The sequence below is a fragment of the Cadophora gregata genome, assembly GCF_030347475.1.
Source record: "Cadophora gregata isolate MNR1 chromosome Unknown scaffold_4, whole genome shotgun sequence".
NCBI classification, from domain to species: Eukaryota; Fungi; Ascomycota; class Leotiomycetes; order Helotiales; family Ploettnerulaceae; genus Cadophora; species Cadophora gregata.
In genome coordinates this window covers 1,362,455-1,378,262 of record NW_026695927.1, presented here as the reverse complement: position 1 = coordinate 1,378,262, position 15,808 = coordinate 1,362,455, and the positions used below count along the sequence as shown (strand labels likewise).

Here is a 15,808-nt window from a genome sequence, read left to right as displayed (position 1 = left end):
ACCACTCCCTCCCGCCCCTGGCCTCCCGACTACCATGTCACCACCAATACCAATACCAATCCCAACTTCAGTCTCTTCAGGAGTATCTACATCCACCCTACCACCAAAGCCTACAGATTTTACAGTCATACTTCCATTTCCACCCCCAAGTTCTACAACTGTCACCTCGCTTGTCACAATACAGCCAACAAGCATCACAAGGGTCACAATGACAAATATATCCACAAATGTCATCTCTACTGTGACTGAAATATCAACCACACTCTCCCTCTCCATCACCGCCATCCTAAACCCAGCCGCAACTTCAGAAATAGCTGGCCAATCCTCACTCCTCCGGTCAAATGCCTCACTCTCGCGTACCAACATCACTGTCTCGCTCATCCTCGGCACGCTCTCCCTCCTACTCATCGCTGTAATATTCGCAATCTTGATCCTCTACATACGTCGCCGGAGGAAGCATTCGGACTCAGATGACGAAAGTCCACCTTTTACATCACTTGCTCCTCGACCTGGGCCAAATTTCACTGCTGGGGGGTTGAACTTCACGGGTAGTGCGTCCGCGCCGATTTTGCCGCCGAGTCACATGAGAGAGACTAGTCCGAGCATGGGTCCAAGGGGTGGTACAGCGGATAGTAGTAGGAGGGCATTGGCGGCGGGGTTGACTGTTGGTGCAGCTGCTGGAGCAATACCAGGTCCAACTGTTAGTACACCCCGGAGAATGTTCTTTAGGAGTTTATCGGCGCCCGTCGAGGCTCCTATGCTGTCCCCTAGGAGACCAGCATTTAGATATTTCACTGCACTTGGCTTGCCAAGTATGAATCTTTTTGGGAGACGTCCGAGTGCGACACATAGTCCAACGCCGAAGGGGAAGAAGAAGGGCCCTAGGAGTAGCGTCGAGACTTCCCCTTCGGAAGCAGCTACGGCTGGTGTTGATTATGCCCCTATATTTGAGCCTAGACCGAGTATAGACAGACTTGGGAGCGATAGACCAGCGTTGGCGAGGCACAGTAGTATGCCGCTTTATCATGAGGCTCTGAGAAGTCAGGCTGAGATGGAGAGGGAGGCTAGTCGGAGAGCAGAGGCGGACAGGCTGGGATTACCGGTTATTGCCGTGCAGAGGAGTGGTGCGAGGTCGGATAGTTCGGGGAGTAAGATGTTTGAGGAGAGAGTGGAGAGAGGGTGGAGTGAGGGTAATGCAGAAACTGGTCATGCGGTTGAGGAATTGGCGGAGGAGAGCCGTAGCAGTGGTGATATAGATATAGAGATGGACAGGAAGGCTGGGCTAGATGTTGAGGGTCGGAATGGTGTTGATAACGAACGTAGCGGTGTTCTGCATAGCACCAGAGCTAGTAGTGGGGTATTTCCCGAGACAGAGAGGGCGCTGTCGGAGAGGAGTGAGATTGATGTATATAGTTAGTACTTAGGCTTGGTTTTGTTTGGGAAACTCTCAGTCTTGGTGTTGGCGCATGCGAGGCGAGAGTTACCTATTCCAGCATCGTCGGCACGCCACTTGTTTGCTAACGAACAAAACAAATAACAACGAGAAGAGGCAACACCCAAAGATTTGAATAAATAATGCAACAAAACGACGCTGGAGGAAGAAAAGGATATGCATAATGTCCCGGCGTGTATTCGCGCGTCTCTGATTAGCAGAACGAGATGAATGATTCACTCTGAAGACAGAGGTGCCACGGCTTGATGCTATGAGAAGATACCCAAGAGCATGTTAGATGTGCACTAGGCATTTGCTACAAGCTTGTATGCTGGTGCGACAAAGGCATGACCATTCATTGATGAGCATGGCGAAGAGTCTTTTTATGTTTACAGAATGGGTGGAAACATGGGGCGGAACGAGATGGATGAAACAATTCATTTCTTTGGTAACTGCTCTGAGATAAGAAGATAAATGGACAATTCAGAATGAGAAAATCTATCCCATCTATTGCTTATTCTTGCATTCTTTGACAGGAGCAAATCCGGATCGTACTGATGCTGAATAATCGAATGAACATGTCTTAATCAAGAGAGTGTTCTTCTGGACACCCACATGGAAGTCATATTCACCGAACCGACTTGACCTGTGACAAAATAGTTGTTATACTGCTGACATAGTGGTGACTACTCTACGGCTGGACGAGTTCACACCAACAAAAACAGCCCAAACCCCATTTCAAAGTGGTATGCGCATCAATCGGACACGTATGCTAAAAGAGAGATACGTTGCCCGACGGATCTGCTTCCTTGAAACATCGCACAACGTGTGGGATCAAAAAGTAGGCTATTGCTGTACTGCGCCAAAGAACACAAGGCTCTGTGGAAATTTTGTACAGCATGATGGGGAGTGGTTTTGGCATCGTTGAGTTAGGGCAAGGAGCTCGCGATGCTGCTCAGGACCCGATCGGAGCAGCACGAATTTTCTCATAACAATCGTCTACATATCATCTCGTGTAGGAGAGATATATAACATGAAATGGCAGCAATGGAGCATGTGCCTTGGAATGGCTTGGCAATGAAAATGCTATGCAAAAAATGCACGCGGTAAAATCCATGTTTATTTCACATGTCGGGAAAATGTAAACAATACCAGAAGTAAGTGGAAGTCGTATAATATGCTGTCAGAATTACCCACAATCTATGCAAGACAAAGACAAGAGTGATTTCAAGTGCGAAAGACAGCGGAAACAGATTTCGGAGCGTGGGATGATTCAGCTCGAGGCTGGAGCATGTGCACGAAAATTGATAGATATCCTCTCAAACAATCCATCCCTAGCATTCACTCGATCCGGATTCACGTCATAGTAAGGCAGCTTTCTGAGCTCGACAGATTGTGCCAGTACCTCAGTGGTGATTGATATTGTATTGGCATAGGCACCTTTACGAAGTTAGTGGCCGCGTCTATGTTTGGTTGTACTGTAGTGGAGCAGCGACCAGCCCTGCCCTGCCCTGCCCTGCCTTCCGTACTGTAAGGCCAGGCAAAGCGAGGCCCCCAGGCACCGTATCGTGCCTCTATACCCTACCGAGTCCTCCCTCATCAGGCGTCCCGTCGCTATTCTACTGCCAAGACCCCGGGATTTGCGCTCGACCCGCACTGCACCCTTCCTCTCCCTCTTCCGCTCCCTCTCCCGCTCCCTCTCCCGCTCCCTCTCCCGCTCCCTCTCCCGCTCCCTCTTCGTCTCCCTTCTCTGCCCTGGCCTTGGCCCGCCCGGCTGGCGAAAACAGAACAGAAACTGAGCAGAACCGAACGCTGCAATAATTGATATCCTGCCCTGCCCTGCCTCTTCAACCCAACCCAACCCAACTCCAACTCAACTCAACACCACACCCTCGCCGTCAACTTCGAGTCCAACACCACTTTCGAACCCCCCTCCCCCTCCCCCTCCACGGCCGCACCATCACACCCTCGATTTACTGCTCAGCGGCCTCGATGTTGCAGTCCCCACGGCCCTTGTCCTAATCGCCCGCAGTCTGTTTGTTCCTGCAGCCTCGCCATCGTCAACTCCACCACGATACCCAGGAACCTTCCAGTTCTTTCGTGCTCTTTGCCTCCCCCTCCACCCCCCCAACGCGCGATTCAGAGCTGCAAAGGCAGCTCATCGGCACGACGTCTTCCACAAAGAAAAGAAAGCTCTCGCCGCAGACCGATAACAACCCCGACGTCCCACTGAGTTCCGTTGAAGATTCAGAATCACAGGCCAACGAAGTTCCACGATTCGAAATCCCCTCCCCTCCTGATACAGCCCTGCCACCACACATACCATCGCACCTACAGACCTCCGTTTCACTGGGAGCCGTCGACAACATATCCTCGGCGGCGAGCTCTCCAAGTGCAGCCTACGCCAGTCTCTCGCTGGAAGGCGAGAGAGGTGGGGATCCAGACGTTGCAAGAAATTCTTCCCTCGCACCCAACGACCAGGACGCCAGAGGACAGTCTCCCATTCGTCACTTCTCGCACAGGGCTATCATGGGAGGTGCCGCAGATCTTCCACAACGGTCATCATCGCCTTTGAAACGACGAGCATCGGATTTGGAGGCTGAGGGGTTTTCAAGTCAAAAGGATGATGTTGATATGATCATGGTCCCAGAGTCGGATCCTCCAGAGACTGCGAACGATACCCAGCCTTCTAGGAACAGAGCACGGTCAGTTGATATGCTGAGAAACGAGAATCAGGTGGATCGGGCAGCTAGCTCAAAGGATGGGCAAGGACAGACAAGTGAGGATTCCGCAAAGTCCAGTGAGTGTTTGCTATTGCTGTTCAAGATCTTGGCCTCTTTCGTGTCCACAGACACTGACTAATTACCACAGACGTACCATCCATTGACTGGCAAATTACTACTATCACTTCCATGATCGAAGCTTGGAGACAAGAGAAGCTCACAGAGGGAAAGAATGCGTTCCTGGTATCGACTCGTTGGATGGAGAAGGTTACTTCTCGAGGCACAGAAGCCAGAAAGAAGAGTAAAGTTGAACCTGACGGGGAAGTCGGACCAATTGACAATTCAGACATTGTCCAACAAATTATCAAAGATTACACCGGCCAGGACTTCGTTCAGCTCAAGCCTGGAGTTGGCATGGGCGACTTCATGCTTTTCGGCCCGGATTCTTGGGGACTCATAGTAGAGTGGTACGGTCTGATGCCGGGATCGCTACCCATCGAAAGATTCGCCCACAATACAAGCCAACCGGGAGCTGAACCAAACTTCTTGTTTGAATTCAACCCCCCGGTCTTCACTATCCACCGCTTGCATAAGCAGGGAAGTCCTATCTTACTTTCACAGAAACTCAAAATTGAAAATCCTAGTGCTCCTGTGTTTGTGCTCAGCACTTCCACGAAATATGTCGACTTTCTCAGGCTGGTTAAGAAGTCAGCACAAATCGAATTGAAGACCAAGGTGCGGGTTTGGACTGTTCCAAGACTACAGCCTGCTGCGGAGCCCACTGCTGCAGTAGCAAACACAGCTACGCCTCCTTCATCGAGACCTGGCTCACCAGTCAATGGTGATGTGTCTATTTTGGACCCACGCAATCCTCAAGACTCTTGGACAAAGCTCCTCCTTGATGTACCCACATTCTTCAAACTACAGAAACCTGTTCAGAGAGATCTACTTCCCGAGCCGGATCACTCGGCCAATTTGAACTACAACGGGAGCATGAATCTTGCCTTGTGCGGCCTTGCCGCTGATCAGAACATAGTATTGGAAGAAGAAGTCAAGAAAGGCACATTTTTGACAGGCTTTAATCCTTCACAATCGAAGGCAGTATCTACATCCTTGACTCGCACGACAGGTTTCAATATGAATGGATCCAACAGTCAATCCAACAGCGGCCGCAGTAGTCCAACGCCATCCGGCCCTATAACTCGAGGGCGAGCACAAAAGTCGAGCAGAACGCAAGGAACTGTCGGTCTGAGCAACCTTGGAAATACGTGCTACATGAATTCTGCATTGCAATGTGTCCGCAGTGTGGAGGAGCTTACCAAGTATTTCTTGTCAGGTTGTGCCATGATGGAATTAAATTCAGACAATGCACTGGGCAATAATGGAGAAGTCGCAACCGCATACGAGAGATTGTTGCATGAAATTTATAGAGAGCCAACACCAAATTGCATTGCTCCTCGAAACTTCAAAGCCACCATTGGTAAATGGCGAGCCCAATTCGCTGGGTATGGCCAGCAGGACTCACAGGAGTTTCTGGGATTTCTCCTCGACGGCCTTCAAGAAGATTTGAGTCGAGTAAAGAAGAAGCCATATATCGAGAAGCCAGATTCGACTGACGAAATGGTCAACAACCCCGAGGCCATTCGAGAGATGGCTGCAAAGGTTTGGGATATTACCAAGAAGCGCGACGACTCGGTAATTGCAGATTTATTCACCGGGATGTACAAATCAACACTTGTCTGCCCGACGTGTTCTAAAGTCAGCATCACATTTGACCCATTCAACAATTTGACACTCCAATTACCTATCCATAGCTCCTGGCATCACAACGTCTGCTTCTATCCACTCTACGACAAGCCTGTCGTCATTTCTGTCGATATTGACAAGAATGCAAGCATCTTAGGCTTGAAAGAGTTCATTTCGAAGCGTGTAGGTGTACCTGCAGAACGCTTATTCATGGTTGAAGAGTTCAAGTCCAAGTGGTATAAGCACTACAGTGACTTTAATGTAGCATCGGAGGAGATCACTCAAAATGATACCGTTGCAGTATATGAGTTGGAAAACAAGCCTACCAACTGGCCCCCTCCGCGCAAGGCGAAGAAGAAGAGTGGCAAGTACTCCATAAACAACGACTCTGAAGAAGACGAGGTTCCGGATTGGGATGATGAAATCGCTGAGCACATGCTTGTTCCCGTGTTTCATCGCCGTCCCAAACCAAAAGATGGTCAAAACAGATTCTCACCAAAGAAACCTTGGGAGTTGACTGGGGTTCCGCTTTGTATCATGCTCACACCGGATGAGGTACGTTACCAATCTCCTTTCCCTACCTCAATTCGGCTGACATATTTGCATTAGGCTCGGGACATGGACACAATTCAACGTAAGATTCTCGAGAAGATAGCCAACTTGACAACCCACAAAGATTTTCTCGATGACCACGATGTCGAAGCCAATGCTGCCGATGGGATTGATGCAGATATCGTACTTACAACAGGCTCTGATGCTGATTCCTCAGGAGACAGTAAAGTCGTTGCCAACTCCATTGATGGCGAAGATGAGCTTGTTGACGTGACAATGAAAGAAGCTGCAGCAAATCCTTACCCTCTCGAAACTTTTAACAAGCGCCGGCCTGCATTCATGACTCTCGGGTCTCATCTCGAGCCATCTCTACAGAATCTATTCAAGCTATCCTACTTCTCAAATGGCAAGGAGATGATTCCCACTGGATGGTCAACTGTGGACGACGAGAAAACTTACCCTAGCCTTTCTTCACGAATTCAGCGTCAAGATAGTGATTCAATCGATGATTCCGATGCTGCGGGTAGTCCAACAGGTTCGGAGAGTAGCAATGGTATAAATGTGCCAACACGAATGAATGACGAATCGAGCGAAGAGGATGATGATAACATTCCTGCGGTGGCACCCCAAGTAAGTTTTGCAATGTCCCATTGACATCTCCCAAACAGAATTCATCACTCCATTCGCAAGAAATGCAAAGTTTTTTGACCGAAGACTAGATTCTTCCTGTCCGGCCGGCTGCACCAAAGTCTGGGGTCAGCGTAGGTCACAATAGGCGTCACAATAATCGAATTAAAACTTACTCAAAGAAGGGCAATCGGCCGGAACGCAGATTCCCATCTCACGAGGAAGTCGACCAAGATGCTCCCGACAACGGACCTCTTGTGCGTCTCGGTGACATGATAGTGGTGGATTGGTACACTGAAGCGTGGGAAGCATTATTCGCCGGCGAGAACCTTGATGACCTGCGAGGTATGGCAACCTGGGACAGCCCAAGGATTCTAAAAGATGCAGAATTGGAAGCCCTTCAAGCATCGCGTTCGCTTCGGAGAAAAAATGGTATCACGCTAGACGATTGCCTTGACGAGTTTGGGAAAGAAGAAATCCTTTCTGAAATGGATACCTGGTATTGTCCTCGATGCAAGGAGCACAAACGCGCCAGCAAGAAGTTCGAGTTATGGAAGTCACCCGACATTCTCATTATGCACCTCAAGCGTTTTAGCTCAAGTGGATGGCGCCGAGACAAATTGGATGTCCTGGTCGACTTTCCTATTGATGGCTTGGACCTCAGCTCACGGGTTATCGAGACCGAAGATGGCAAACAGGAGCTCTATGACCTCTTTGCTGTCGACGACCACTGGGGAGGACTTGGAGGTGGCCACTACACTGCCTTCGCAAAGAATTATAGGGACAACGAGTGGTATGAGTACAATGGTAAGGAAACTAGTTTCTCTTTCGACAAATCACTTACTAATAGCGTGTAGACGGTTCTGTTGCGAAGCAAAAGGATTTGTCCAGAATTGTTTCGTCCAGTGCATATCTACTCTTCTACCGACGAAGATCAGATATTCCACTTGGTGGGCCAAGAATTGCGCAGATAGTACGAGATTTTGACAACGACTTGTCTCAGGGCTCTGATGACGATGCTTCTGATTCGGGGGAAGGCAAGGGCCTCGTCGGAAACTCCTCCCTAAATGGGTCGTCGAGCGCTTTGATCGGAGTAGGAGCAGCTCGCCATCAACAAATTCCTGGTTTCCCTGGCGAGCAGATGATGACAATTGATCCCTCAACTCTTTCACAGGTCCCTGAGCCTGGCTATGGCTCTGGTGCCCTTCAGCCAAGTATCGAAGAAGATGAAGGCATCGACATGCGCGACGAACGCCCGCCAGCGTATAACGAATCTGAGTGGGGCAAGAATGGCTTCAGTAACCTAAAGAATCTTGACCGTCAAGGTTATAACCAGAATTCAAGAGCAGGCTCAATAGCTGCAAGCGACGATGTCAATCATGGCTCATCCCCAGATCGTACATCACTTGACGGACGTTTGAATGAATTTGCCAATGCTGATGCAGAGGGAGATGACGGGCCATTCATTGATCCAAGCCCTGTCCCTGATATGGATGACACCGACATTGCAAATACTGTTGCTCTCCAACACGACATCTACGACACTCTTGGTGCTAATTCACTGTATCGTCAAAGACCTGAGTACTCTGTAACTGCAGTTGAGGACGAGCCTCTTGAAATTGAGGAGCCAGTAACGGAAATTCATCTCAAGGATAGTGACGAACTAAAGATGGACTGAGACTTGAGGGGTGTTGACATGTTGGCGGTCTGTCTTTGCAATGTTTTGCCCGCTTGGGCAATTGACGAAGGAGTTTGGGCGGGTGATGTATGATACATGCGATTGCATGCCGGTGTGCTGCAAGTCAGCCTACCTTGCCATGGTTCCGTATATAACAAAAGGCCACACGAATTATGGAGTGCACGCATGGGGCGGGATCACCTGCGTGATGACTCGATGACATCTGTGCATTGCGATGATGTATCCTAGACCAGAGATACTGTATGCAAATAGAAGCATTCCTTTAGACTATTCCACGATCCTTATCACTGGACTTTAGGATACTCGGTTCGTTCCCTGAGCGCTATATAGCGCTTCGAAAATATAGCAAATTGCGAGCCTCCTTTCTTCATTTGCCGACTTCCGGCAAATGACCTGAGCACATCCGAAATGCCTATCTTCATATCCCATTTCAGCTCAGGTCATTTTGTCCCCACCATCGAAAAGAGCTCTTTGGGGTAGCCAAGTCGCATAGCTTGCGACAAGCTTCGCACTTTTACACATGAAATAGTATCTGAACACAGAGTGAAATCAACCACTTGGTATCCCGCTCTTTCCACACTTCCCGCTCTACATCCGCCGTCACCCGCTGGAGCGCCGAGTCGGTGATCGCCATCAAGAAGCAACATAGCATTAAATGGATTCTTCAAGTAGCTGGTACCTTGTCTCCTCCACTTCACTACTCCTCCTCACTCACTTCCTAACTCTTCGTCCTCACGACCAATCATTTGGGGAGCAGTATTAGTATAACCGGCCTCGAGGATTCGGCTTCTCCTTGATCGACCCACGCTGCAATACAGCCGTTTGCACTTATGGTCGATGTTCTATGGATGGAAGAAAATAAAAAATAAAACCGGCCCCGCCCAGTACGTGGAGCAAAACAGAAAACTCTATCTCGATTCTGGTCGCGATGGCTAAATTATCCTGGAAGAGCTGCTACTTGTGGATACGGATTGGTAAGTCCGATCTGACAGCTGGAAAATCTCAGATCGCATGCAGTGGTCCTGGTCCTTGTCCTGGTAATAGCTCGATCTGACGCTTAAGAGGGGAACGCTTGGAATCTTACCGGGTCATCCCCAGCTTTCACCAAGGATCTGGCAGTGCATTGGTGTACTTTTGCTTAGCTGGAGCCTGGAGATGGGGATTGCAGGCGTGGCGTCGCATGGTAGTTCAGGGTCCACTTTAGGCGAGCCGGTCTTTTGAGAGAAAATAGATCTGAAAGGCGATATTGGGGAAACCCCAGTACTTGTATTTCGAGGGTGATGCTTGGACGCAGTACTGTGAAGGAGGACAATCTGCTGACTTCTGTGGCTACGAGAAACACCAAAGTCACAAACAAAAACGAAACAGAATCCTGGCTTGGTAGATATAGATCCCTCACCGTTACCCTATGTCATATGATCTCAAATCAGACCTTGATCCACTGTTTGGGCTGTTTCGTCCGGCTGAACCCCGTTTGTGCAGACGATACCTATACCGCAGATCTTTGCAGTCCCACTGCGGCTGAAGCATCAAAGTATAGCCTGGAATCGTGGTGGAGACATAAGAGATTACACCTAGCATTGTTGCACAGTGACGTGCTGACAGCCAATGGTAGCAGAGTTGAGAGCCAGGAGTTCCACAAATCACAAGATACACAGACTATGCAAGACCCAGAGAGTTCTTAACCCTAGGTGTATTAAAATCAATATTGGATCAAAAGCCAAAGTACCGAGTTGGGTATCAACAATCCCATGTGCCTACACCAAGGAATCTACCAAACCTCGACTCCAGCAATGAATGAGCCTCGCATGCCCATGGCTAAAACACAATAGGGTAGGCAAGGATGACAAGATCGCAAGTCTTCGCTCTCATCTTTTGTCTTCCTTTTCTATTGTGGGTATGTCTCATCACTACCCATCCCAGAAGAGTGCGCAAACATGCATGCAGAATCGTGTCCTTTTTGTTGAGTAAAAAAACCGAACAAAAAGCTGAAACGGGGCAGTCGTACGATTTACAACTTGGAGTCTATCTCCTCGAATTCGGAAATGTGCTTGACTGGTTGGGGTCCGGCGCTGACTTGTAGTTTCGACTTGAACTCTCGGACGTCGGTAATAACATATGGTATTGTGCCATTGCCTTCTGGCTTGACGTCAATAGCTTCACCATCCTCTTGATCCTTGTGGTCCTTGTTCAACCCTAGCACCTTGATACCCTTATCAGCAACATTAGCAACGGCCGTCTGGGCGTTGAGGTGAATCGCAAGCTTCGATCTGAGAGGCGAAGATGGAAGGATGAAGTGATTATAGAATTCGAGCATATCGGGCTTGGTGAGAGTTTTGATGATCGCGGTATCTTCGTAGACTACGATCTTGTTAGTAGAAATTGGACAAGGGAGGAAATAGATAGCTTACCCAGCTCAAAGTCAAGATACTCGCTGTCGATGTACGACCAAAGCCGACCAGATTCTTGATCCAAGTTCTTCAGCTTCTCTAAACGCTTCGTAATCAAGCTTCGCTTGTGGCCTTCGAAATCACTCTCAGACATCTTCTCAAGGGTATCCTTGAAACCATTCAAGAATGAGTCAATCCTGGACTCTAAATATGCAGCATCTTTCTCGCTCTGTATGATAAATCGGTACCCGATGGTCGTTGCGGAGGTACGAGCTCCACTGAATACAACATAGCCGAGTTGCTCCTTGGTCCTTAACTGATCAAAAGCCGGTTCGTGGGTCATCTGGTCAAGAAGAAGTGTCTTCGCCCTCAAAGGACGGACCGACTTGTCCCCTACGAACAAGAGATATTCAATACAATGATTGACATTCGCTGGATCCTTCAAGGTCTTGTGATAGATGAAATTTGCGCCAGGTGGGAAAACCAAGGCACGAGCAACAGGCCATTGTGTTTGGGGAAGAGCTCTTGGCTTCAGCGTTGTCTCGATCAAGTTGCTCAACTTCAGCGCATCCTCTTTATACAAGTTCCCATGTACGAAAGTCTCGATGTGCATCTGTCGCAAGAGATGTGGATAGAACTGTTGAATGTCGGCTGCTGTGAGATGATGTAGCTCTGCGAGGATTTGTTCATTGATGTAGCCTTTCTCGCTGTTAAGCCATCTGGTGTAATCGCCAACCTGGTTGTATGGCTGCTGGAAATCCCAGTTTTTTAAGCCTCGAAGTAATCGCTCTTTGATAATCTCGAACCGGTCCGGCTTGACTTCCAGATCTCTCATAGTCAGGAGCACCTTCTCTAGAAGAACGGGTAGTTTGTCATTATAGCCTGAAACAGCAATCTCAATACCCGTCGAATGGCTAGATACGGAGTAATCGAGACCTGCGAGTTCGGCATCGTATGAATACTCCTCCAGAGCGTCTCGAACAACATCAGTGTAAAGTTTTGACTTCAAAGAATTCTCGGCTGTAGCACTTGGAAGAGTGTTTCGGCAATTGACGAAAAGGTTGGCTTTTGGTACCCAGAACTGATCGTCCTTCTTGTACCACGTCCGGACCAAGTCGTCGTTTCGGATGAGCTTTGGAGCAATCGCTGGCTCCTTGATCTCCTTCTTTTCGACCTCAAGTTTGGTAGGAATAAACTGGTTCTCATGGGGCAAGTGCAATTCAGCAAAGCGGTTTTTGGAGGTGCTGGTTGCGGCAACCCTAATCTCGGCTAAGAAATCTGCGGGTATCTTCTCATAGGTGTACTCGGTCCCATACCACTTTTCCTTGTCATTCCACGATCCGGGGAAGTTCTGGGACACAACACTCATGCGAAAGTTATCCGGTCTCAGACATGCAAGCCCCTCTTGGATCCTTGCAGGATCAAACTTCCGAAGTCTAGCCACGAGTCAGTGCTCTGCATAATCAGGATTCCCGTCCACGTGGTTCCCCAAGTCACCGTTGGGGTAAGATGGGATTGAGACTGACCTGCTGTGTCCGCTGAGGAGCCATTCCCGAGGCAGTGGTGTCTGCATGACTGCGCTTATCTTGCTTGTGAACCGGCTGGCTGGTGTCTTTTGCTTGAACTTAAAATCCACATCGGCTAGCCCTTTCTGCTCCTCGAAGATCCATTTCTGAGGTGGTGTCTCCCGCAAGAGAGACACGTATTGGAAGAAAACTTTAACAATCTCCTTGTAGTTCTTCAATCCATATTCCGTCAGCCTAATCTGGCAGTTGAATACTCCTGGTGTACCAGGACAGACTGGGTATGCCCCTGTGAGGATTGAATTAGCTTATTTCAAGATCCACAGGGTCCAGCTGGAAGGGCTTCATAATGGATGGGTACCCTGTCACGACCCAGCTCACTATGCTCGAGAGCTCGAATAGAGAAAATTTTGGTAAAATCGCATGTAACATCCAACGTACCTGCACTGAGACCATTGGCCCATCCCTTGGACTTGATGAAAGACATGATGCTTCCAGGTCCTTCGTGACCAATTAGATGACTGATATATCGGCTTGGCTGCGATTCAAACAGCAATTCTTCGTCTATGAACGGGAACGAGAGATCCAGTTGCCTGGAGTCCATTACTGGCTTTGCGAAGCATTGGGTCAATAGATCCTTCTCCCCAAAAGGCTGCTCGTCTTCCCAGCGGTTCTGCGGCAAGTCCTTATTCCTCACGCCAGCAAATAGATCTGCAGCCCAGCCTTCCAAAACATCCAAAGATTCCCGGCCCAGCACGACCAGCTTCATTCTGTTCGCTGAGTAGTGCTTGGCATGGAAATCCATGAACTTCTGTCTAACATCGACTCCCCTTGCCTCTGGTTGTGTCTTCAGAACCTCAAAATTCCCTGTAGAAAAGTGGCAGTATGGATGCTTCGGATTCGAGAGAGACTTTTCCAATTGATGTAGCCGCCATTGGTCGCTTTGCAGGTTCTTCTTATTCTCGGAATCTACTGCCCGTAATTCTCGTTCTAGAGTCGATGGAAGGAAGAGAGGGTCTATAAAGAATTGTGCGAATCGATCCAGAGCTCCATACAATGGTGATGACTCGTCCGCCTTTGCATCTTCTGCTTTCTTTGCCGCAACTTCGAAATAGTAGTTTGTAGACGTAGCTCCGGTGTATGCATTCGAGCTTCCAGAGTGGGAAGAGAGGTATTGGGAGTATGCATTTTCAACTGGATACTGTGACGATATTAGCATCTGCTTGCATGAAAGGCCGGTTCTGCTCTGCCCATAGCTGCAGAGGTTTGGCAGGGCTCCAGAACCCATATAAAAGTTCCAGCGAAAGAATCTGTTGTGTTTCACGTACCTTCTTAGTTCCCATGAATAGCAAATGTCTACAGAGGTATTAGCTATCAAGTCCCAGGATACATCGGCTGGGGGCTCATTCTCTACTGCGTGGGCCATGCCCGGGAAATCATCCTCATCGCTGAAGTTGCCAACGTTGACATCCATAGCAGCAGAGGCCTTGTCGGTTTCCGCATCGTGGACCAGGAGCACCTCCAGCTGATTCGGCAGTCTCACAACCCTATAACTGCGGTTGTCGAGAGATGGGGTCTCCAAGCTGTCCGTGAGCCTCTCGACTGGCCGATGTCTGTGCTCCCTCAAGGGACTATCGAGCGCAGCCGGGGTTTGTGGTTGAGATAGAGTTGACATGGCGGCCGATTTGAACAATGAAGAGCCACAGCGTGGCAAAGATGTGAAAGCAGAAGGACGATGAAGATATGCTGTTGAAGAACTAGCTGAAAGTCTAGTGAGCAGTCTTGGTAGGCAGACCCCGCCTAGCCTGAGAGATATCTGCCGCTGAGCTTCCTTGGTGGACGAGGAGTGGGCTAAAGGCTGGGATGGGACAGATGGCGACGAGGTCTGTGCGAAGACGGAGGACGGGAATGAGCTGCAGGAGGGGAATAGCGAGGATGCAGAGGAAGAGGAAGAGGAAGAGGAGGAGGCAGAGGCAGAGGCAGAGGCAGAGGTCGTCGGTCGGACCAATCTATGGCAGGCCCGTGAATGGTGCAGACTTAGACGCGGAGACCGCAGAAGGTGTCCTGTCATGAAGGTGTGCGTGCGCGGGATGGTGAGGTGAGGTGAGGTGAGGCGAGGCGAGGTGAGGTGAGGTGATGTTGTCGTTTGCCGTTGCAGTTGCAGGTGCAGGTGCAGAAAAAGCAGATGCAGGCGGCGGCTACCTGGACAACAAACGATACCTCGATACGTTAGGTCGCAGGCAATTCTAAGCAGGTGATGTCCCCAGAACAAGGGCAAGGGCAAGGGCAAGGGCAAGGGCAAGGGTACCTAGGTACAGCGCAGCGCAGTAATACCTCCGCACAGTACAGTATTTTGCGTGGAATAACGCAAGCCGGGATGGAAGAACGGAAAGGGCCTCGGGAGGCAATGGAATTGGAACAGGGGGAGGAAGTGGAGAGTGGAGAATGGAGAATGGAGCGGAATATTATAGGTAGTGGAGAGGAGAGGGGAGGGGAGGGGAGGGGAGGGGACGGGAGGGGAGGGAAGGGAAGGGGAGGGGAGGGAAGGGAAGGGGAGGGAAGGGCTGGTTTGGATGCGAGCGATTGAAGTCAGAATTGAAGACGTCCTGTCCTGTCCTGGCCTGTCCTGTCCTGTCCTGTCCTATCCGGGCATGTCCCTGTTGCCCCCTCTCGCGTCTCTAGACTCAATTGCTTGGTCCGAAAAGGAGTACGGAAGTACCTAAACTTGGCCTTGATTCGTTTGATTCCACTTGATCTGTCTTGTCTTGACTTGACTTGATACGACCCGACCCGGCTGGACGTGGCTATCGTGCGGACTGGACTCGACTTGCTGCCCCTGCCTGCACTACTCGGACTCAACTTGCTTGAGAACTCCTCTTCTCGTTGAAGACACAGCAGCTGCTCAGCCCTGGAACCTTGCCTTTATAAAGGTATGTTGTGCAGCGATTTGCGATGGATCAGTCAGTCTGTGCTACCGAGTCCTTGTTGAGGAGGTCGCGTTCGCCTGGTTCGTTCGTTCGTTCGTTCGTTCGTCCGTTCGTCCGTTTAACAGCTGGCTCACGAGATGTTCAGTTGCAGCAGTTGTAACATTGGTAGGGGATTGGGCCTCCAAGAGG

The 15,808-nt window shown here is 49.7% G+C and overlaps 3 protein-coding genes across 3 annotated transcripts; 2 read left to right on the top strand and 1 right to left on the bottom strand.

The window, feature by feature from the left end:
* Positions 1–34: 34 nt before the first annotated feature.
* ONS95_010252 (uncharacterized protein) lies at positions 35–1,417 on the top strand (the record flags this gene model as incomplete). The annotated part of the gene is made up of 1 exon (XM_058503833.1): positions 35–1,417. The coding sequence occupies one exon, from the start codon at positions 35–37 to the stop codon at positions 1,415–1,417; it is 1,383 nt and encodes a 460-aa protein (XP_058360546.1).
* A 2,007-nt stretch (positions 1,418–3,424) lies between these two features.
* Positions 3,425–8,758, top strand: UBP12 (CSN-associated deubiquitinating enzyme Ubp12; the record flags this gene model as incomplete). Its single annotated transcript, XM_058503832.1, has 6 exons — positions 3,425–3,432; positions 3,526–4,232; positions 4,304–6,456; positions 6,511–7,083; positions 7,173–7,887; positions 7,938–8,758. 6 exons carry the CDS (start codon positions 3,425–3,427, stop codon positions 8,756–8,758), a joined length of 4,977 nt encoding a protein of 1,658 aa, XP_058360545.1.
* A 1,748-nt stretch (positions 8,759–10,506) lies between these two features.
* Positions 10,507–15,147, bottom strand: IDE1 (Insulinase (Peptidase M16)). Its single transcript, XM_058503831.1, has 6 exons — positions 14,100–15,147; positions 14,021–14,046; positions 13,134–13,893; positions 12,696–12,981; positions 11,191–12,605; positions 10,507–11,140 (listed from the first exon to the last, which is right to left on the bottom strand). The coding sequence occupies exons 1-6, from the start codon at positions 14,761–14,763 to the stop codon at positions 10,791–10,793; spliced, it is 3,501 nt and encodes a 1,166-aa protein (XP_058360544.1). The 5' UTR covers positions 14,764–15,147; the 3' UTR covers positions 10,507–10,790.
* Between the last annotated feature and the right edge of the window lie 661 nt (positions 15,148–15,808).